This window comes from Cydia strobilella, chromosome Z, assembly GCF_947568885.1.
Source record: "Cydia strobilella chromosome Z, ilCydStro3.1, whole genome shotgun sequence".
Classification (NCBI taxonomy): domain Eukaryota; kingdom Metazoa; phylum Arthropoda; class Insecta; order Lepidoptera; family Tortricidae; genus Cydia; species Cydia strobilella.
Genome location: NC_086068.1, coordinates 8,617,726 through 8,641,777, shown reverse-complemented (window position 1 = coordinate 8,641,777; position 24,052 = coordinate 8,617,726). Strand labels below are relative to the sequence as shown.

The 24,052-nt window shown below is 37.4% G+C and overlaps 2 protein-coding genes across 2 annotated transcripts in view; one reads left to right on the top strand and one right to left on the bottom strand.

Moving 5' to 3' along the window:
• LOC134754391 (uncharacterized) overlaps nucleotides 1-24,052 on the top strand; it is a 70,109-nt gene extending 46,057 nt beyond the window's left edge. The window contains exons 7-10 of the mRNA XM_063690696.1: nucleotides 895-1,033; nucleotides 4,922-4,993; nucleotides 6,790-6,912; nucleotides 23,768-24,052. Coding sequence (XP_063546766.1) covers nucleotides 895-1,033; nucleotides 4,922-4,993; nucleotides 6,790-6,912; nucleotides 23,768-23,832 — 399 coding nt within the window. The 3' untranslated portion in view covers nucleotides 23,833-24,052. The remainder of the gene's footprint in view (nucleotides 1-894; nucleotides 1,034-4,921; nucleotides 4,994-6,789; nucleotides 6,913-23,767) is intronic.
• Nucleotides 1,717-4,649, bottom strand: LOC134754054 (uncharacterized). The gene is made up of 2 exons (XM_063690112.1): nucleotides 3,357-4,649; nucleotides 1,717-2,203 (listed from the first exon to the last, which is right to left on the bottom strand). Exons 1-2 carry the CDS (start codon nucleotides 4,335-4,337, stop codon nucleotides 1,946-1,948), a joined length of 1,239 nt encoding a protein of 412 aa, XP_063546182.1. The 5' UTR covers nucleotides 4,338-4,649; the 3' UTR covers nucleotides 1,717-1,945.

Here is a 24,052-nt window from a genome sequence, read left to right as displayed (position 1 = left end):
ACAAACGTAGTTGCGCCCTCATTTTAAAACAAATAACTAATTTGCTCTGAAACTTTGTACTTACAATAGGATAAGGTATATCTATGTCTATAATTAGTTTATGTGGCTTCAAATACCATAGTTAAAAATACAGAATTTAAGTTTTTCATACAAAACTTGTTTTTGCTCTATGTCGTTTGTTTTATAAACTGGAACTATATAAACTAATAACAGATGTACCTCATGTCATTGTATGTGCAAAGTTTCATTACAATCCAACACGTAGTTTTAAAATGAGACGAAACTCCGTTTGTATGGGAAGGTGAAATGCGGCCCCCGGGCAAGCTGGGGACTCTTAAGCCTCCTATTAAAGTGAAGTAGGCTTGAAATATAAACCATTTTATATTTTGTATTAGTTCCTAGGGTATCCTCGAGTTAATCTAATAATAAATACTAATGCTCGGGTTAATGTTACAGGAAACGAGATTGCTTGTTACTTCGGCCAAAACCGTATAATCTCGTTTTGAGTGAAAATTAGTTATTCGTAGTTAAAACTAATTTTCAGTAACGCTTTGGTGAAAACGCGTTTTCACCAGTCAAAACTAGTTTTCCGAAACGTCTTGATAAAAACTGGTTTTAGCTGGATTTTTTCAATCAAAGCAATTTTTCGTAAAGTGCTTTCGTGATAACTAGTTTTGCCTAATTGTTCAAAATTTTATTTCATTGAATTCACCTAGTTAATAGAGGCTGATATTTTAAAATAACGTTAACGTCCACGGAACTTCAGTCTCTGGTTTGGAAGAAACCGGCTGAAACGTATTTTCAGTGCTTCAGAAAATAACCTCACAATCACGAAATTAATCTCAATTAGAGAATACCTATGCGTTGTAAATGTTTGTTTTCTTCTTGTTGCAGCAACTAGCATCAGTGCAATACACCGCCACAGCTCAGCACACGATCACGACTAGTTCCGGCGGGCGGCGGCGCTCCGCTGGCCGCCCCATGCCAAGCCGGTGCGACCCGGAGGAGTTCTCTGAAGCGCCCAAATCTATTGGTAACATTTGAAATAGAAATACTTTATTGGCAAACTGTGTACATGACAACTTGTGTGATGTGTAGATGACAACTTTACAATAACATTGTCCCAACAGTTACCCAACATCTAGTTAATTAACACTACAACATAATTTGTATAATAGGTATAGGTAAGTACTAAAGATAAACCAACTAGAGGCAATGGTTCAACACCGGTTTTCTACTAGGCATATGGAATCATAAAACGCGCCTATAGTACTGACTTCTACTTGGTTTAATACATCGATCTACGGCGTAGATACTTAATATTAGTTATCCCAACAATGTTTTAACTGTTAACGGAAACCAGTGATCTAAGATGTATTGAATGCACCTGGTAAATTTGGATAGCATAGTACCTAGTTTATATACATTTATTTACATACAAGATATATACAGTGGTACTACGTAAACGAAATTAATAACTAGCTTAAATCTAAAATAGGCCCTTGAGGCATTGTACCAAGGATGCTGGCGGCATTTCCCCGCTGTATCGCAATGCTGATACGTTGTGCGAGAAAGCCGCCAGCTCTTCGGTCACCAGTTACGTCAACCAGACGCTTCGCGATTTCTGCAAACAACTTATGCGCGCTGGGACCCCATGGACCTAGAGTTTCAACTCCAAATGGAACGAAATGATACTCTCTACCGAGGCTCTTATATTTATTACGTTTTAAAATTTCGGCACTTTCCGCCGCTCCGCCCGCTTTTACATTAGTCCGTTGGAGGTGGGACGGTGCCAGTGTGTCTACGCAGGTAGCATCCCACACCAACATCCGTCCCAAGCTCCAAGGAACCAAGGACATCCCATCGGGCCTCTTGCCATCATCTCTGATAATGCCAGTCGGCTCAAGAAGAGCGGGTACATTGATGGTGGCAAGAGACCGACGGATTATGTCATTAAGCGACGCATGTCTTGAAAAACGGCCGGCACTTTTTTGACAAGATAATCCATGGTGTCCCAGTCGGTCCACGTCCGTGCCACAAGAGCATATGTGTGGCGTACACACCGAAACCCCGAGTCGCAAACCAGTCGCCAGTCTAAGGGAGGCCGGATCCAAGAAAGTACCAGTATTAGGCGAAGGATGGGCATGTAGCCAGTAACCCGCTTCCCGGGCTCCGACCGCCAAAAGCCTCGCGCGGTCTGGACCTGTACAGTTGTTTAGGAGAATATTGTAAGTTAAATCACAGTAAACATTATCCCAACTCCTTTGTGAATTTGGGTTGTCTGGAAATTGTTTTCCCGGGCAAGCAATTTTAAAAGCATTTTTGGCGTCCTCAAAGCCCGCAATCTCACAGTTTGTGGGCAAAGCCCTTAAAATATTTCCTATGAGACCAGACGTGCTATGAGTGGACGCCAAAAAGGCTGGGGAAGCCACACTGGAAATTTTGCGAATTCCTAAACCTCCAAACCGAATAGGGAGGGACGCTTGAGACCAGGAAGGCTCACTTAGCTGAATGTTTAGAATAGTCTCTAAACTAATTTTGATCAAATCATCTAAAGGCGACAATAAATTTTGATGTTTCCAAAAAGGACAGCAGCGGAGCACATATGTAAATTTAGGGACAAAAAGACAAAATTTAAGAATCACAAGAGCATAATGAGGGCTAATTTCGAGTAAGCGATTCGTGTGACTTTTGAATTTAGTTATAGAGTTAGAAATATAACCGGGAAAAGATTCTTCGAATATAGGAGATCCCAGGAGGCAAAGAGAATACTTGTCTACTGATTTGATATCAGGAGCCAGATCGTCAAATTTGGGTTGTAAGTCTGCCAAAGAACAAGAAGGTTTTTGAATAAAGAGTTCACATTTGCTGAAATTCAGTTCTAAACCAATATTTTCGAAACTACTCTTAATAAAAGACAAATCAGAGAGCACAGTATTCACGTCGCCTCCTAGAGTTCCGTCATCTAAATACCAGACATTGAATTTTGATTTTAAATTTTTAATAATTGGATTTATAGCCAAACTAAAAATTGCTGGCCCGAGAGGGTCACCCTGCTGACAGCCAACCTCAGAAGATAATTCATGTGACTTGTACATTAATTTAGATGAGTTTGAATAGCAAAAGAAAAGGTAATTGTATAGCTCTGGAATTTTGTCCTTTACTTCTGTCAGCAAAGTGTCCCTACTAACCGAATTAAAAGCATTTTTAACGTCAATTTTGACTACAATTTCGCAATCATTGAGTGAAAGGTAGGTCCTTAGGGCATGGACGGCTACCTCGCACCCACCTTTCGTGCCGAAACCTAGCTGTATTGGTTCAAAAAGGGACTGCAATTTTGATCTAACGTGTCTAACCGCAATTTTTGATGCCAGACGTCGTAAAGTAGACCCCACAGCAATGGGTCTCACCCCTCCGTCCTTTTTGGTTAGGGCGATCAGGTTTGCACCGTATAGAATAGGGAGGATTTCAGTGTTAATTTTGCCTGAAAACATAAAATTTACTAATTTAGTAAGGGAACTGATAAGCTGCACACCTGCGTCGCCCACGGAATGAGAAATTAGATCCTTCAAATGTTGGGGCGAGATCCCATCCAGGCCGGCCGCCGAACCGTTTTTGAAAGAAAATATGGCGTCAATAACGTCTTTGTCTTCGATTTGGAGGCAGGCCCGGTCAGATGTAGGTGGGGCAAACAAGTGTGGTACTGAAGGAGCTGGGGGATGTTTAGCACGTAAAGCCGAGAGGGTATCAGGAGTATCTGGCGATAGCACGTCATTTGTGAAAAGAAGACGAGCGGCACCTTTAAGATCGCCGTCGCTAATTTTACTTTCAATTAATTTAGTTCTATTGAAAGTGGATGAGGCGCATCCAGAAGGTCGAGAAATGTGTGGAATTGTATTCGAAACGCAATTGTTTTTGATTTTTTGTGTTAAAGAAATTGTCTTATCCTTTTTGGCATGAAGGGTTTTGAATGAAAAAAGGAAAAGATTATGCCAATCATCAATTTGATTATTTTCCACACATTTTATAATTAGGCCTGAAAGGTGATTAGCGACTGTGATCCTGGCGCCGCGCGGAACTCTTTTAACAACGGGCACATTATTTTTAAGTTCGCTAAGGTATGAATGGAAAGGGATGGAATTTGGTTGGTCAGAAAGGGGGGTGGTCAAAAAGGGTTGGTCTAAATTTAAAACGGCATCATTTTGGCTGATACAAAGACGGTGTTTTTTGGAAATATGAATATTGAGGCCTCTCTGCGTTTTAAAAGAGTTGTCGCATTGTACACAATTAAAATTTAGATATGGTGTGCCATCGCCTGATTGAGTTGCGGCATGCATCCACTTACCGTAACAGTATCTACAATAACTAAAGCACAAAAAACTTAAACACAAAATAACAGTATTCACTAAAAATAAAATTTATAGTTCGTAATAGACGTTGACGTCGGCCGTCAGGACGACACGACGTAGCCGTACAAGGCCGCAACGTCTGAAACAAAAAGATATGTTATTATTTGTTCAGTATTGGGCCTGCCCACACTATTGCACAGTAATCTGATGTTTTTAGATAAGATAAAAGCAGTTTCAGGCATCTAGAGCCATGTATAATTTGAAAAATAAGCCAAAAATATCACTGTGCAAAGTGACAGACAGAAGGTTATTTTACAAATTGGTTATTGTACCTAGTTGTATTCGAACATTTGGTATGACTCGTATAGCATCCACTCTCATAATTTGCCTGCAACGTTTCAAGCAATCCAGCGTTATTACCGATTCAGTAGCCATTTAGCTCGCTTACAGCTCGCGCGCACAATATCGCCTCGTGTAATGACCAACGTAGCACACTTGTATCATAATGTACTATTTTGTGCAGATAAATATACTTTAGATAAAATAGTACAACATGGTTGAACTTATTGCAGCACGCGGGAGCCGATCGATGCCGAGTCGACACGACCCAGAAGAATTCTCAGAAGCCCCCACAAAGGCTATAAGTAAGTTTCAGTTTACTTACACTTTCAGATTCTATAAGCAACCAGAGGGCCTACCACGATAATTGAAATTTCATGTCTCTATCATATTAATGATCGAGGGGCGACATTAAGTAGGTAAGGACAACCACCCCTACTAATGTTATTAAAGCGAACTCTATCTATCAGTTACCTCTTTACGCTTAAAACGCTGAACCGAAACAATTGCTATGAAAAAATACTTCGTTTTTCTATAGCATTAGAAAGAATTTCGCAGAAGTAAGCTTGTGGTTCCAAATCGGGTAATATGCGGTAAAATTTTGTAGTAAATTATAAGTATTGACCATGCTACATTAGATAATTTCATTATTATTGACAATTAAAGAGCATGATAAGAACTGCACGCTTACTTCTGTGGAGTTCTTTTTAATGCTAATAAACGAAGTATAGTTTAATGTCCGGAGAAGGACATCATTACTATAATCATACCACGCTTCATAAGAAGCGGCATTACACAACACAAAGATGATTTAGATATTAATTAAGAGCGATAATAATTAGCAGTAGTGGATCCGTCTTATTTTTTGTCATGTAGGACTGTAGATTCACTCGAGCACAAGCTATACATACGTACCTAATTACCTATAAGTTTTCATTACTCTAGTTCATTCTATAAATATCATTGTAGGGACTGGTAGGGCCTTATATCCAGACCGACCATAATTTAATAAGGTATAATTACATACGTAGTCCTATCGTAACTTGAAACATTAACGGTGGCAACTTTGTAAACTTTTATTAAAATACGAAAGTTTATTCGTTCATTTTACTCAACTGTCCTTATCAAGTATTTACAATATTATTTTTATTTGACAATCGTATTGCTTGCTATCTAAATTATTTACCGCAAAGATATCAATATTCCATGCTTGTAATGCCTCGTCACTGTAGCGCCTTCGGGATGTTTGCGGAGGCGCAAGTCGACGGCTTTGCGGCCATCATGCGGAAGCGGTGCGCCTCTTTACTTAGCCGCTGGCGGGGCAGCGCTAACAGTATCATGATAGCGTTGTTGGATAGGTGGGACTCCCCTCTACTGCAGCAGTGGACAAAACTCCACACTGCAGTAAAATAGGTAGATTTATACTTAGGTATGTAATGTAGGTTAAGATTGGTTTTTGTAATTCTACTAACACTAATATTTTATAAGTTAATGTAATATGCAACTAACAACTTTATGCCCGCCTGGGGTAACTGGGGTTACATGTGTAGGTATATTAGGGTGGTGGTATATGTAAGTTGTGGATGAATTAAGTTTTTTATATCGATACCCCAGTTCATACTCGCGTACTACTTAATGAAGACTTTACAAGCTTTTATTTAACTTGCAATGTATGTATAATAACTAGCTATGTTTGTACGTGTCAAATCTTGCAAGTTAAATTTGACCCACTTCCCGGTTTCCAATGAAGCTGAAAATTTACATACTTACATAAGTCGGGTGACAATATTATACATGGTATCATCGAGCTGATCTGATGCTGGAGACAGGAGGTAGCATAGGAACTGTGAGAAAACAACGCAACCTAATTTTGTTTGGAGTTATTAGAATTGTCCCGATGAGTATTAGTTACCTGTAGAAACAAAAGTACAATCAGCGATAGAAGCTTGTATCAAATTGAACTTGTATTTTTGCCAAGAACTTATTAATTATTGTGCACTTAAATTATTTTTTTACAACAAAATTTTCCCCAGAATTAGTACGAGTGTGAACTAGGGCATCATTACATATTTCTACTTGGTGACAGCAGCCATTGTTTCAGCCTCGGTGCTATCCAAGCCCAGCCGTTCGGCGGTCAAGAAACACGTGCAGTTTCCAGACGAGGCCAGCACCATCGAGGAGGCGCCGGAGAACGCCGCGCCTCAAGAGGAAGCTGAGAAACCTGGTCAGTTCCTTCCACAGGCTACTCAGATTTCGCATTATGAAGCGTTTACACAGAACACCCCACATAATTATATGTTAGGTACCTATACCTACATTTTTACTTGTAAAGTGCTACGATTCGAGCAGCACAACTTCTATTACCATTTTATAATACAAAAGTCCAGATGTGTATCTGGCTTTAAAAAAAAAATATCTGGATATATAAAATATTTACAAAAAATAAGCTGACACCAGTTTGTTTTGGTCGTACCTTACTACGTAATAATTGTGGGCGCAACTGAAATAAGCGGTCGCACTCCCATACTAAATTTGTACGGGGGCGTTTATGTGTGGTGACCTCAATTCTCTCATGTGCTTCGTCTAGTGATTGAGGTGGCCTGTGGTTCCTTCTTAACTTTACTTGTTAAACCGATAACATTTTTAACCATTTTTTACTGGTTTATTCAATTTACGTTTTTACATGAGACACGGAAGGAAGACAATTTCGTCGAATATTACGAAACCCTGGCTTACAAAAGTTGAACCAACTTATGCCAAGTCAATAATATATAATGTTTTTTTTATTAACAACCACACTATACTTACTATAAAACTACACTGATGGTCATCATTCATGGCGACCACTTCGACTCCTAGTTTGCTCGGCGTTCGTGCGCCCGAAGATGGGTGACGTATAGTAGCCGATCTTCGAGTTGAAACCCCCCCCCCCCGCACATTACACAAAAACTAAAATATAAAACACCTCACCAAAATCACCCGCTTCTTGAATGGTGCCCAGAATGCTGGTGGCGTTGGCCCTCTACACCGCCAGACTTAATCGTTGGACAAGATGGAGCTCGCCCTGTGGTCGCCCGAGACACCTATTAGTCGGACTGACACTTCTTTTATATTTTATTGTTTGTGTCGATCCACTATGGGCCCGGGCCCATATAACGTACTTATATTTCCTCTGTGCTAGCTACATTCGTAACAAAAATAACAATATGTAGTCATAAATGTCATAATACCTATATTTTATCAACAAAAATTGTTCTGTCGAGAAATGGATTAATAGCGAACTAATAATTTAATATAAAATTAACGGGTTATTTATTAATTGAGATAATTGGATGTTTTAAATAATGTACTTTTAATGATTGATCAGCCGGCTTTAGAGTACATTGCATATAGTATTCAGTCAATGTCGTTCCACACATTTTTTTTTGTAATGAGACGATTTATTTAAAATTAATTTCATGGTTATTTGCAGAGGTCGGACAAATCATCGCACAACCTTCAAAAAGCATTTATATCTCAAAATAGGACAAGATTTATTAAACTCGTATTATGTACAGTATTTTTGAATAAAATTTCCAGTTTATACTCAAAACTGCAGTTCAAAATTGTTCAATTCTCCTGTTCCATACCATATTTATTTTTGCGATAATTTGTCCGAACTCTGGTTATTTGTTACAAGAGAGGTTTCTGGAATAGGTATATGGCGTATAGCGTGTGTATGTATGTATGTATAAACTCTTTTTATCGTTGATGTACAATATGTACATTTGTTTCTAACCCCGGAGCCCGATTCACATTTAACTATTTTGTTACGGTTTTGGTGTTATTGTGATACGGCCGGGAAGATCGCACACGCTGATGTGAGGTGAAGTGAAGGTCGTATCAAAACCAATTCAAAACTATAACAAATAGGGTAGTTATCAATTTTTTAATGGTATCAGTCGATCAGGTTTGTTTTGAGGATCATTCGAAACTTTCAGGTCTTGTATTGTTTTAATATTCCCATATATTTTTTTAAGTTTCCAATTTATTGTGATTAATTGCTATTTTTCTATCTATTTAACTAGATTTAGTTAGAAAATTCAACATGTGTCAACTACCCTATTGTTAAACTAGAATAGACCTCCATCCAGTTCAACTTCCGTGAGCCAGATCACCAGTGAGTACATTGCTCAACTGTTTTCCAGATAACAACATAACGGTTTTCTTCTATACGGGGAGAAAGAAAAAGAGCAAAGTGGTTATTTTACAGTAAGGATCAATTTTCAATTAGCTGCAGTAAATTAAATATTCTCATGTGGAATATTCTCACTGCTTATTACTGCACCAGACACTGACATTAACAATTCCACGTTCATATATTTTTTGAATGAAAAGTAACAATATATTTTCTGCGATTTTTACCTAGAAATGTAATGTGAATGAGGTAGAGTTTATGGTGCGCTGGGTTGAAGTCTCAGTTCTGTCACCTAAATGCTGAAGGCAAATGATGTTACGATTGGGCTACGGTAACTTGGATGGGTACATTGCATAAGTGTCTCATGCACCTATCGCCAAATGCCCGGTATTTAAGAAAAAAAAATGTCTACCATCTACTTACGTATATTGTTCTATTACATCATCATTCGCTTGCCCTTGTCCCATTTACTTGGGGTCGGCGCAGCATGTCTTTCTCTTCCATACATCTCTGTCACCCGTCATCTCATCATTCACTTGCGTTAGTTTCATATCATCTTTCACACAGTCCATCCACCTTTTCCTCGGTTTTCCTCTCCTCGTACTTCCCTCCACATTCATTCTTTATACCTTTCTCGTCACATGACTTTCATCCTTCCGCATCACATGCCCGTACCATGCTAGACGATTTGCCCTTACTTTTTCTGTTATGGGTGCAACTTTCAGGCTTCCTCTTATACACTCATTCCTTATCCTATCCATTCTCGTCACGCCACACATCCACCTTAACATTCTCATCTCCGCTACATGCAATCTCTTTTCATCCGTCACCTTTAGGGCCCAACACTCTGATCCATACATGACGACAGGTCTTATGATCGTTTTATAAATTTTACCCTTCAACCGAAGGGGCATACGGGCGTCACAAATGGTTCCCGTAACCTGTCGCCATTTCATCCATCCTGTGCTAATCCGGTTTTTCACGTCACGGTCAATATCGCCATCGCACTGTACGAGCGAACCGAGGTACTACGTACGGTTATAATACGGAGTCTGGGAAACTGAGGTTGCGCCTGGAGGCTAAATTTGGTCATTGGGATTAATTCGGTGCTGGTTTTTTAAAGTGGCAAATAATGTAAACAAATATGACAGCTTTTCTTAGCATTTTACACATAACCTAAAATCTCTAGGAAGGTTGTTTTCACTGAAATATTAATAATGAACGTATATTTCAGCTATAAATTAATGTAACAAAAAAAAGTATATAAACTGTTGATAATATCATGGATTTCCTTAAAAATTGCAAGATTACCTACGAGAAGGTAAATTAGGTTGTTTACATTATTTGCCATTTCTATTAGTAAACTTTATGACATATTTTTATCTGCTTGGTCTTAGATCCATGTTTTTATATTTTTTATCAGACCCTTCTATGTATACTTAGTATGAAGTTTGTATGCGGGCCAAAGTTATCCTCTTTTGGGTTAAAGTATTAGCCATCTATACGGAACCTTTAAGCCTTAAAGGTACTCTTAAAGTTTAAGGGTTGACTAGTCAGTCAAACCTATTTTTGTCGGAGCTTTAGGGTATGCCTGCCGCCTGCCGCCTGCCTACACCACACATGCATGTGTCCGTACATTACTAGTTGTCATGTGCAGTCGTAGTCACTCAATCGTATGATTTGCCGAAGCTTTCAGCTTCAGAACGTTTGTAGCATAAGCTTTCCATTTCGGAGCGTCGACATAGACCTACGCTTTTACACGTTAGTTAGCCCTTTCAATATTTTAGCTAACTACGCTCCATTTTCGGGTTTCAAACGTAGTACAGTTGTAGTGCATAATTATTTTCCATCGTATTTTCACTCTCTCGTCTCGGTACAAAAAATACTGAAGTCGACTGAAATAGCATGACAAATCGTCGGGTAAGAATACGTTTGTGCCTTATATGCCACTTACATTGGTTTGCAGGAGCGGAAAGCAAAATAAAATATTTTTTTAAAATTAATTTTGTATTAAGCAGAAACGTCTGCGAACGATGTTATTAAGCTTAAATTTTTCGAAAAGTTCTACATTTAGGAAATATTGAACTTATTTATCATTTAGACACGTTTACTAATTATACAGGGTGACCTTAGCCATTGGACAAACCCTGAAATCCCACGTAGGGTTACTTATCAGGAGTGCTCTATCGTTAATTTTTTTTTATTAGAACAAAAGATAAAAAAAATATTTTTCAAACAAAAATTTATTTATAATCGACTACAAAAAGAAACATACTGTATTAATCATTGGCAGTGTTTTTGACAACTTGATCAAAAATGTGCGGCAATGATGACATTTGTCGTAAGTCAGAATCTTATTAATGTCATAAATTAAAAAGATAATAAATAAGGTCGAAGAAGGTTTCATACTATTTATTACCTCAGGAGCTATTAACGCATACAGGCTGCTCCAAAGTAAAAAATCGTAATTTGTTAATTTCTTCGTAACCGCTACACCGGTTGTTATGATACTTGGTATACTGATTCTAATTCTAAATACCCTAATGCATATGTACATTTCGGCTGTGTCCAATGGCTAAGGACAACCTGTATACACATATTTTGAATATAGTGGTGTCATGAAATAAAAGCATTGTTATTCTTGCCGTATCCGTTTTGATGAGTAAATATTAAACGTACAATGTATGACATGACACAAAAGTTTTGGATATGTCACACTTTTGTGATAATTTTCTGTTAACAGAGTATAATTATCCTATAGTACAATGCGGATATGGCACAACATTTATGAAAAATAAGTTTTTTCAAAAACTGATCAGTGTCAATAATAGCATATTTTTTTTCCCCTCACTAGCTCGGAAAACCGTCTATTATCCTTTAAAACAAGCGGGGAAAAACGCATTTTATCCACTAGTGGGGAAAGTAATTTGACCTTGGATGGAGCGTGTTTAAGTAGCTTGACAGATAACAAAACGTAAAACGCTCATAATAATGGTTCGTTCGATATTAATTATCATTAAATAAATGGTTTGAGAATCTAATAAAAAATACCAAATTTAGCTTTATTTAAAAAAATTTAAGTCATAAACCTTAAAATTCCATAAGAAACGTTAGATTTTTTGTAATGATGTTAAATATAATTCTGAACGCACAAGTTGAGTCGATGCAATTTCAAAACGCATCGTTGACATTTCATACGTCAGAACAGAAATGTCAACATTGTCAACAACATTTTTACTGTTCTTCTCACCGACGGACTTCCGGTTCGAGCGCCATCTTGATAGTTAGCATCGTGATTAATTACTTTGTTTTTTGCTTATTAATATTGTTTAAAGTGTAATATCGATAGCTTATTATACAGTAAACTAATGTGGTAGTGTGCAGTGAATGGAGAATTAATTTTGAAGCGCGTTTAACCACCATCTTGGAGTCAACGGCCGGTAGTCCACGTGCTTCTTGTAAAGTCTAGCTATCGATTTACAAGAGCTAACAAATCACCGTACACTGTCTTGTACAACCGTACAATTTTTGTCGTTTGTAAACCTCTCAATACCTTGATACTGGCGAAATAGTCCCACTGGGCTGAAGCCATAATTTTAAGAGAAGAAGAAGAAGAAGAAGAAGTTCTCACCGACTCACGTAAAAATCAGAATTTCTAGTGTTTTCTGTTATAATATCGTAAAAAAATTAGTGATTCCAGTGATGAAGATGATCTAACGCCCGTGGATGTTGCACTTTCCTCGCTATAGTGAGGGGAAAAGTTTTGTGTTACACACGGGTGCAAATGTATTTTACTTCTCGTGTGTTGAAACACTCGCGGGTAAAATACAACTTTGCACCCTTGTATAACAAATAACTATTGTTATTTTAGGAATCATTAAAAAAAGATTTTGCTCAAAAATGGATATGGCACAACCGTATTCTCAGCCCACGAAATACGAACGTTTCCGAGAAAGTACGATGGAAAACAATTATGCACTACATCTGTAGATTACGTCTCAAGGCTTAATTCCCAAAACTAGAACATTGTCTATTACGTATTCCGAGTAGTAATAACGCCGACAAGTTACATTAACATACAGCAATGCCAATGGCGCGGTCACGAGAAATTTGAAGATGCGGGTGCCCGACCTTTAATTAATGTTAGAAATTCCTCGTCCTTTGGGGCACCTTAACGTTACAGGCATTTCGGACGTGTTTACACACAATTTTTTAAATGTTAGGCCGTATTTTTAGTCGACGTTGGTTTATGTTTTTAACGTTAGCCTCTTTTGACATTGTAAAAGGTCTATACTGAAATAAATATCGCGTTTGTTTGAAGGATACAATGGGTCGGATTATTTTAGATTGTCGCCTTATAAAAAATAAAATAAGTACTATATATAATTGGCGAAATATTTAGAACTTTCGGTGCGACTTTGATTCGTACTTTGAGTAGGTACCTGTTATTTTTATAGAATACCAGACCTGCACATTACGAGTATGATTAACTAAAGTAAAATGAGAGCCGAACGGCCGCTACCGTTATTTTATTCGTATAGGTATAAAAACGTGTGCGCAATTGCTACTTTTTACCCAGAGAAAAGTTCCTGAATAAAGCTCGATAATCAACTTAATGAAGACTTCTCCGCAGTCCGCTGCTAACAAATTCGCGTACTTTTTATACTCGAAGAAAACGTTGTCTTCAACGTTGAATTCACTTGATTGGAATGGAAGCTTAAAGCAATCGAGCTCCTACACCATTGATTGAGAAATAACTGTAATTATTTTTTCTATGTTTATACTATATTGCCCATGTATTTATATTTTAGTAAATGTAAAACAGTAGTGACGCTTCGTCTATACAAATATTTTATTTAACTAGTTAAAAATGAAGCAAAACAAACTTAATTCTAGGAAACGAATTAGAAGATTATAGTTTGGGCTCTAAATAAAACACTAAAATATGTCATACGATAGACATCAAAAACAAGGACAATAAACATAAATCATTTGAATTAAATTGCCAGTTATGTTGGTGTTACTTTAAACTAGGTGTAAGTTAAGACAGTAAGAAAATAAAACAATAACTGTCAAAGTTGTGGACACAAGAACATCCGTCACGACACGACTCACAATCATAAGTGCGAGAGCGACGCGACATTAATCCACAGCGATAAATAACATAAACCCGGGGATGTGGATCATAAGCCTTGGTGTCATTCCGATTCGCTTACCGAGTCGAACCTCTATATAGGATGGACCCTTTAAGACTTTGTAAAAAAACAATATTTTAATGTTGGTATAATGTCAGTGGCGCTGAATAAACAAACCTAAACACGTTTTTTTATTAAGGTGATACAAAAAAATATTGTGCCTGGTGAACGAACAAGATGGTTAATAAGTTTAATTTATTACCGAGTTTAATCAATACTGCAATGTCAAGATCCGATTTCAAAACATTCGGATCCTGAGGTCATAACTACTTAGAGACAGGTAGGGAAAGAGTTGCCTGTTTAAGTCTTACTCCTGCTCCAACAGGCCTGTGGCCTGTAACACGAGCAAATAATTAAAACATAAATTGTACTCCTACTTTTGTTCAATAACTAAAAAATTATGAAGTCTAGGATTTACTATTTTTCATACAAATTAAAAATTATCTTCAATGTACGCCATCATTGTAATTGACGTTTCTTATCACGCTTTAAACGTAACAAAATTCGCAATACATTGCGTCTTAGACTAATCTTTAAAGTATACTAAAAATCAAAACACAAGTTTGTTTTAAAAGTAGGTAGCTGAACAAATGTTAGTCAGTTTGAGGATTACAGCCTACAGTTAATTTTAATATTTACGCATAGTTGTTAATAAACCGACTTAAACAGAACAAAGTCCCTCACTTTGCACCAACTTGAACGGAACAGTGAGGGAGCGTCTCATAGAAATTTGTAATTATATATGACATTGCCCCACTTTATCATGCCAGATTAAACGTCAGATTTCTCAAAGTTTCTAGGAACAGTAAGCACTGCTAACAGACCTTTAGATATTTAATAGATGACATATATACTAAGGAAAAAAAGTAACCAAGCCCTCAATTGGCCGAGGAAGGAACCAAACCGGCATATATAGTATACTATACACGGTTGGCTAAAAAATAAGTGCATTCCCGTTGCCAGGGAGGTTTTGGGATTATACTGAGCAACTTTTAACTTTTACTATGGGACCAACCCCGAATCGCGAAAAAAAAATGGCTGTTTCATACATTTTCGCTTTCCTTTTTCTATGGAGGGTAAATTTTTTTTTCGCGATTTTGTGGTTGGTCCAAAAGTAAAAGTTGCCCAAAACCTCCCTGGCAAAGGGAATGCACTTATTTTTTCGCCACCCTGTATAACATAACTATCAAAATTTTAAGGCGTTTGTATGTGTAGGCAATGAATATGAAATACCAAGACGAATAGATATAAATTGCTGATTAAGCATGCGCATCGCTATCCTCATCAATTCAGACTACGGCTACAGGAGCCCACGCGGGTCTTGGATACCCCGCCACAAAGCTCAGCCATAAAATATACTCACAGACACTGTATACATTTCCAATCAAATGCGTCATTAGCGCACTCAAGAATTCACACCGTTTTCAGCACAAGTTTGATAAAATTAGCATCAGTAGCAGCGCAAACAAGCCCGCCTTAATTACTGTTTCACAACCTTGCCCATCATACCCCACGCTTCGTTGGCCGCCTTTGTGAACACGTGATGGACAACTAAACAGTGACAAACTGTATGTACCTATAAGTAAACTAAACGGTTCCGAATAGTAAGTTTTGGTTATAACCTGACGAGATTAGGATCCTAATTGGAAAGAAGATCCGTCAGACCCAGATATATTTTAATAAGTGCTAGTTTTTGTACATTTAAAGCATATTGGTTTACTTAATCTACCTACATTCTACGTCGTTAGGTTATAGCATAGAGTAACTTATACTAGAGCGGTACTGTCATAGTAAATTTTGTAACCCCAGTAAATTCACTGCCATCTGTCACACACTTTAAAACTAAAAATAAATATTTATAAAAATACGATAAAATGTATTTAAATATGGATAAATAATTTTTTTATTTGCATTATTTATTTTTATATGATTTTGACCCATGTTCTTTCACTGGTGTGCGTTAAAATTATAAATAACAAACGAAACAGTCAACGCCCTCTATACGAGTGTAGGCCAAAACTAGTGGCGCCATCTGATCGAGAATCAAATTTTCTTGATTTTCGAGGCACGTTTTTTCCTTAGACTGTATCCATCTATTACGGAGTTATATCTATCTTTGGTTATAGGTAGCACACGTTAAAAAAACCGGCCACGTGCGTGCTAACGACGCATAATGTGAATACTTTTTATCTTATACCTACCAATAAAGCAAATCCTCGAGAAATCATGGAACCTGAAGATCCTCCTTAAATTTTTATGTTTCTTTGATAACACATTCTGTATAAACAATCTACTGACATTTGATGAGTGCTTCTTACATATGGACAGATAAACAAACATATAAACATACAGAGGCAGAGAATAACTGAATTTTAGTAATAGGCACCTATGTTCTTATTAAATATGTGCCAGCTCATGACTCGTTCCCGTCGAACACTTTAATAGCACCCCTGCAAAAGTTATGCAAACTTTGAAATCCATTCTGCTCCCCCCCCCCCCCCCCCAAGGATTAATTTTGTAAAATTTTAACTGTACGTTGTCTCCGTATCTTGTTAAATCTCTTTAGAAATGTATATGTAAAGTATGTATATGAATGTATGTATAAAGGAGCAGCGTCAACTAGCTATTTACAGTCGAAATGGCTATGTCATACCGACTGAAAAAGTATTTATCGTAAAATGGGGTGAGTAGGGACAAAACTGACATTCAAACCTCGATAACATTTTACTTTTACATATGCAAACAGAATGGTGTATATAATATGTGTTCCGGACGTTTATTTTATTTTATTTTGGGTAGTTCCATTTCATAACTTTGACGATAAACAGGAAATCCCACCTCACCCCGTAGTCCCTCGTAATTGGGGTGAAATGGGATTTCATACAAAGGTTATTTTGGAAGATTGTTGGATCGTTATTTTTATTATGAGTATTACTATAGCTCCATTTTAAATTGGAATACATTATTTTCGTAGCAGTAGCCTTCCCATCCCATCTCACCCCCCTTTTATCCCTTCTCTCCCCATTCATAACCCAACTCTCCCCGCGAACCCTACTCCCCCCATTTTACGGTACTTATAGTAGAAAACAAAAGCCAACCTATCACCATAACAGGAGATTAATACAACGGTCCTAATCGAGTTGACTATCCTCGCCGTTTGGAAAGAAAGTGCTGTTATCGTATATATTATTTACATCTCAGCAACTCAATTTGTCGTACCGTGGTATGCAGTGCGGTGGTGTGGATGTGCATATATGGTGGGGCTGATGAGTAGCTATTTAGATTACCTTTGCGGCTAAATATCAAGGAAATTGACACTGACAGGGCCCGGGTTAAGACCGTAGCAGTAATGCCGCAGTAAAACAGTAATGCAGCTGGGTGCGTAGCAAACGAAACGCAACTGTCACTGTCGCACTAGAAGGGAAGAGTGATAGAGAGAGATGACTACGATACGCTACTGAGCGTTAACGATTTTCACGTTGGCTACGCGCCCTGGAGTTGCCATCTGAATGTCACATTTTATTATTGAACAAAGATTGCTTTATGAAATAAAACAATAATAATTTGAGCATGAAGCTGCCTTATCTTTTCGATCTTGAAGTGAAAATTACATAATAAAATTATTTTGTATGGTTGGGTTATTCATGATTTGAAACCCTAAAAGGAAACAAATGTTAGAATAGATTAGCCCTCAGCTTTGCGTCGTCTAAGTCGTCTTATCACTATTTCTTTACCTCATTTCATAGCGAAACAACAATAGATTCGAATGAAACACGTTTTCCTGTTGTGGTGTACTAAGCTGTATACCTCTACGTCCACGGTAGGCTTGAGTCGGTCGTGAACTAAGAACTGTTAAGAATGAAATCCCGTGAAGGGCCGAAAGGAACTAAATCTTTTTGCACGCTCTTAATCGGTCTTTAGGTCCTTTAGTTCAGTGGAATTGGAGAGCGCTTGACTGGGTGAAACGGTAAATGGATGGAACGAAACAGTTGACAATGTCGCTGGCACAAGTGCGAACAAGATGAAAGAACGACGTGACACTCCTAAGCCCGTAAAATATGAAGGAAAATCTAATATTTTTCTTCATATTTCGTTTTTTTTTATTGTAATAAGGTGTTTTAATGTTTAATATCGACACATCGTATCATACAAGTTGAATTGTGCCTATTCAGTTAGCAAAGATTGGTAAAAATCTCATGAAAAGCCGATTCCTATTAATTCCCGCCTCTCAACAACCGAACTGAACTAAAGGAACTAAAATACCGAACAAGTTCCTTTTGACCGATTGACCGAGAGCGGAGCGCTCTCTGAGGTGGTGACCGAGCAGGCACAAGCCTACTCCACGGAGAGAGCAAACAATTCAATTTCCAATTTGGGGCTATTATCCGAGGAAAATTGGGTAGTTAGTGTGGGATTAGGTACGTGCGTGGTCTGTTGAGCGGGCGATACCAATGCTTTCGTTAGAATATTTACTAACACATTTTAGCGACATATTTAAAAGACAAATGTGTGGCATAATCGTTCAATGTATTAAAAAAATTGATATGAGGAAAGTAAAAGTAAGTAAATACTGTCACGAGACCAAGAAATTAAGGTGTAAGTGGGTCAACGGACAAGACAACGACAACGGTTCCACGGACAATATAATAAAAGATAACGACCCGGGTACATATATTTTAATATATATCAGAGTTTTCCTATTTGAGTCTCAAGTACTGGAAAATGTATTCATCCGTAAAAGTGGAGCGTAAAAATTAGCATTAGATTTTCTTAATTTTGCGATGTCTAAAGGAAAGACGCGAACGAGTTATGTGTGTGTATACAATAAAATGTGTATAAGTAACCCAAGTATAGACTACAGAGAGAAAATAAAAAGTTAAATACATATATAAACCCCACAATGTAATTTGTCCTATTTTAAACATTGTACTTATTTAGAGCCGGTTAAAATGCAGCCTTTGTCACCCAGGTCATAAAAATGAATCGATTGATAACTCATTCATCAATGTCGGCTCAGTAAATCCGCTTAATGCTTCGGTGGAACATAACACATAATAAAACAGAAGACACGCATATAAGTATAGGTAGCTACTTTGCTTTCAGGTAGGTAGGTACGAGGTACCTACGAATCAAACGAAAGCCAATGATTTTGAGTTTTTTTATTTTTATTTCATTAGTTTCGTCTAATCCGTACTGAACGCAATAACATATAGGTACGTATGTATGTTTGGGTACGTAAGTTTTTTATTAGCGTATATTGCTAAAATTATAATTCTTTCAAAAAATGTTACAGTATGTTATATATTTGTGATCTACTCACAAAGCCCTTTCATTTGGTACCCCACATGGTATGATAAAAAAAAAGTAAAAAACTTTGTACTGCCGACTTTTTGACGTCACAACAACTACCCCCACCACTCGCGCTTGTCATCTCATACCTATATATTTGTGTTCAAGACATCACATTGAATGCACTGATATAAAATATATCTATGTCTGCGACGACACGAGCGAAAGTCGATTTCTAGGAGACTTCTAGACCAAAAACCGGCCCTCTATTCTGCGGTGCCAATTTTTTGAGAAACAGCCGAAAACGTATTTGTCATGATCCACTCACTAGCTTATGCTCGCGATTTCCTTCAATGAAACTCGTTGATTGCCCGCCTATATAAACTTTTAACAACAAACTGTTGTCGCCATTGAAATTATTAAATAATCTAAACTTGCACTGAACGATTACGAGTATGAGGAGACAACGCGTGTAGAATTTAGTCTCCTTTTTAGAGTTTTACTGAAGACAGTAACTAATTAAAAAGTTAGTGTAAAAACGGAGTCGAGTCTTAGTGACAAGCAAAGTCTTGAGTTAAAGTTGCCAAATAGGATAAGTAGTGTAGGATTGGACATTCACGAAGTTCTGTTGCGACGTATCAAGCACATACTATTTAATAGGTATATCGACGCCGGGTAAACTATAATGTGTAACGTGATTTTGATTTCTAAATGCAATAGTTTAGACGGATACACATACTTTTTTAGGGTTCCGTACCAAAGGGTAAAAACGGGACCCTATTACTAAGACTGCACTGTCCGTGATAGCTAGACAGTTGAAACTTTCACAGATGATGTATTTCTGTTGCCGCTATAAGAAAAAATTCTAAAAACAGAATAAAATAAATATTTAAGTGTTTCTCCCATACAACGTGATTTTTTTGCCGTTTTTGCGTAATGACTAAACCCTTCGTGCGCGAGTCTGACTCGCACTTGGCTGGTTTTTTTTCATTATTTCTTAGATCCACACAAAATTGCTTGCAAAGTAATTGGTTTTCTGTACAACAATGCCATTTTTCGCTCGTAATTAATATGGCACCAAACCTGTTAAACGCACAATCAAAATAAATAACAGCGCTTTGACTCTAAATTGCTTCTAATAAATAGTGATTATATCATAAGTCGGCAAAAGTAAAACCGTCATTTTATTGGCAATGAAGACATAACTAAAGTTACGATTCGACAGTAACAAAGCGTTCTATAGAAAGTCGTTCCTGAATTAATACATCGTGGTACTTAAAATGCTAATGCAGTACTCAAACTGTTTCAACAGACATCGATTAACCAAAGGCTGATCGATACGATCATCCCTCTAATACCAACATTAAAGCAGTTGTCGCTTTACTTTCAGAACAACCTATAACACTAACATACTAACTCGCACCTTAGCCCCATTGGAGATTAGTTGGGATCATTCACTTCGAAAAGGACTTAAATCACTATAGGTACAAATGGCGCGACCTCAAGTTGTGTCGAAGATTTCGCTCCAAGTGGGCTTTTAGCAAATTGTACGATATTCCGTTGCGATACAAAATAGATATCCACGCTTGGTTAACGTAGATTTTTCTTTTTCGTGTATCGGGTGTTGGACGAGTAAGGGTTGGTATTCACACACCGTGAAACCATTCGACGGTCGGATTAATCGCCCGAGTCTACATTGCGCGCACTCCATTTTTTTACACGAAACTATATTTTACAAAAGCTTTAAGTTTAAAAAATACACTTTAATACTTCTTCATTCGGTCCCACATTTATTTACAGATGATACTAAGCTTTGCTTTTCTTTCTAAATTGACATCGGATAAGCAAGAAAAACCAATAACTTAATGAAGCCCTCTATGTCACTCGACACTCGAAGCAGGAAAATAAATGTCATACAATTTTTTTTTTCATTTTGGTTTGTGAGTGCTCCCCCTAAGCCACGACGCCAATGCGGAACCACTGAAGCGTCCGTTTCAGCGATCAAAAGACGTAGTATTTTTCTTTTTACGAGTTGTACGTGATAATTTGCCGGGAGACTTCATTTTCCACAATTAGGACGATAAATATTTTCGTTGGAGTGCCACGACTTTTTTTGTTTTTCTTAATTAACCTTGACATGATTATCTTGATGAACATGTCAGCTCTTTTGTTACCATCGTCACTAGTAATTTCGCGAATTCAAACAATGTTCTTGACATTAAATGAGATAAGTAATAATTAAGTTTTTTTTTACAATGTATTAAAATTTGAGACAATCTATTGGAATATTAAAAAAATCTCGAACACAATGACTTATTTATCACCCATGAGATAACTTTTATGTGCTATGACTATGATTGGAAACATATGAAACATCTAATATGATACGCTACTCTACATATAGGTAGCTAGTAGCTTTTATTTCGACGCCCAAATTTAATAGCCGATTACATGGGATTACCTATTGCGATTCTATTTTTGACACTGAATAAAACGCCCCGCCGTTTCTAAAGTCATGGCAGTTTTTTGTCATACTGTACGTAGAAAATAAATATTACCAACTATTTTTTAAATTGGTATTTGTAATGAAAAGAGTTTGTTATGTAAAATAACTGTATTTCATTTTAAAATAAAGATGTAAACTTATACAGTCCAAGTCCGGGTCCATATTTTATCGAAGAAATAAATTACGGTCCTGTCATCTCGGGTTTCGAGGCGTAGAACGAGTCCAACGTTTTTCAGATGTCTTTATTAATTCTGGCAACCATCCTTCAGTTTTGTAGATTAATTAGCATCAACGTCATGTTGAATTAGTTACGCCTGAAAAGAAAGGCTAGAATTACAATTTTTAACGCATTGTTCTTCAAGAATATTAACACAAATTAATACCAACGTAGTTACGCTCTCATTTTAAAACGAGTTCCTAGTTTGCTCTGCAACTTTGTACTTACAATAGGATAAATTATATCTATGTCTGTAATTTGTTTCTTCAGATACCATAGTTAAAATTCGGCCGAGCTTGTCGGGGACTTAAAGCAAATTAGGGACAATACAAAATAACTCTAACAAAAAAACAACAATGTTACGTGAAAACTATAAAACATGTTAATTAATACTTATTATAGAACAAGTGTTTTTTTTATTACAGTGTATTTAATTAAAAGATCAATTCTTAATAAAAATAGTAGCCTTCCGTTATGTGTTAAGAAAGTAACAATGCAATTTTGGAAAGAAAATTGAAAAATGAGTGCCTGCAAGGCGTATTTTTGGTGTTATAACTATACCTAGGTACGTCAGATCAGAACCGTTCAGAAAGTTATTACAGTAAACACGAATACCTACAGAAGTTAAATAACTATTTAATGCATGAATTAGTACGAAGAAAATACTTTTTTGTTTAATAAAAATGATCTTGTGCTTTTCTTTACCGATTCTGAATTATTTATTTAGTAAGTACTTTTAAGATTCATCCTGGATACATCGAATATTTGCAAATTTGAAGCAGTGTATACGAGTAATTTCTAAAGTTTTATCATGCTAACTTGTTACATGGAAGTATAAGTCAATTTAAGTACATTACCCAAGGGGAATTTCCTAAGTCTAAATTTGCCTTAAGAACTCGTGGAAGTTTCTAGAAATTTCAGAGAACGTTGTTTACTTTCGGCGGTCTTCCGTTCCATATTGCTCACTCACCGACTCATACGCCGTGCCAAGTGCTTGAGATCATTATACACTTAGCATATTTGTAGATCACCACGTAGTTCAATACTCCACTACTCGTAGGTACCGATAGGGAAATAGTCACGAGTTTTAGTTATCAACACTTATAACCTTAAAATATGATACAAACCAAAACATCTCGCAGCCCACAACGTTATATCGGACAGTAATTTTATTGTCACAACACCATCAGGACGTGGGTAGCGGTAGTCAATCATAATTACCCCACACTAGCGTATTTTGAGCATCGGCGTCTAGTAAGCGCTATGGAAAATAGTGTTGCTGCGCAGTTGCGTCGAGCAGCATGCAGCAGCCGTAGTGTTGACTAGACTAGATGCTGAGAGGTGCTATTGTGGGGTCTCTCTTAGTTTACTTGCGTCGAAACGTCGGAATTAAATGAAAAAAAAAGGCAATAAACCTGTTATGTTTTAGTTTGTGTTCAAAACGCGAATGTTTTAAATGTTATGTAGGTACGCGTGATCAGCGGAGAAGGTGTATGCTGGTGCGTCCAGCGTATTTGTGGATACCTTCGCGTGGTTAAAATATCCGGTAGTGCATCTAATTCGGGGCCCTATATATTTAACAGGCCATCCTTTATGAGACCATTCATTTTGATTTATAATGGGCCGCACTCAGTTTAGCCCTGCGAATTCAAAGAGTGATAGTTTATAACTGTAGCAATGTATTGTTTTGTGCAGAAGCACGCGTAATCAGCTCACTGTGGATGGAGCTGGAGTCGGAAGCTCCCGCCCCGGAGCGCTGACGCCGGCGCAGCGAGCAGTTCCACCGGCCGGTGTCGCGCGCGCGCCTGGAGCGCCGCAAGATGTCCGCCGCCGGAGTGCCGCCCGCCGACGACTTCTTGTAAACCCACCTTCCCGAGCTTACTTGTAAATAGATGTTTTTCTTAAACTTTAGCATTAATCTGCGAGGTAAAAACGTAGGTAAGGTAAACGTCCTAGTGCTCGACATGTTAATGTCGAACA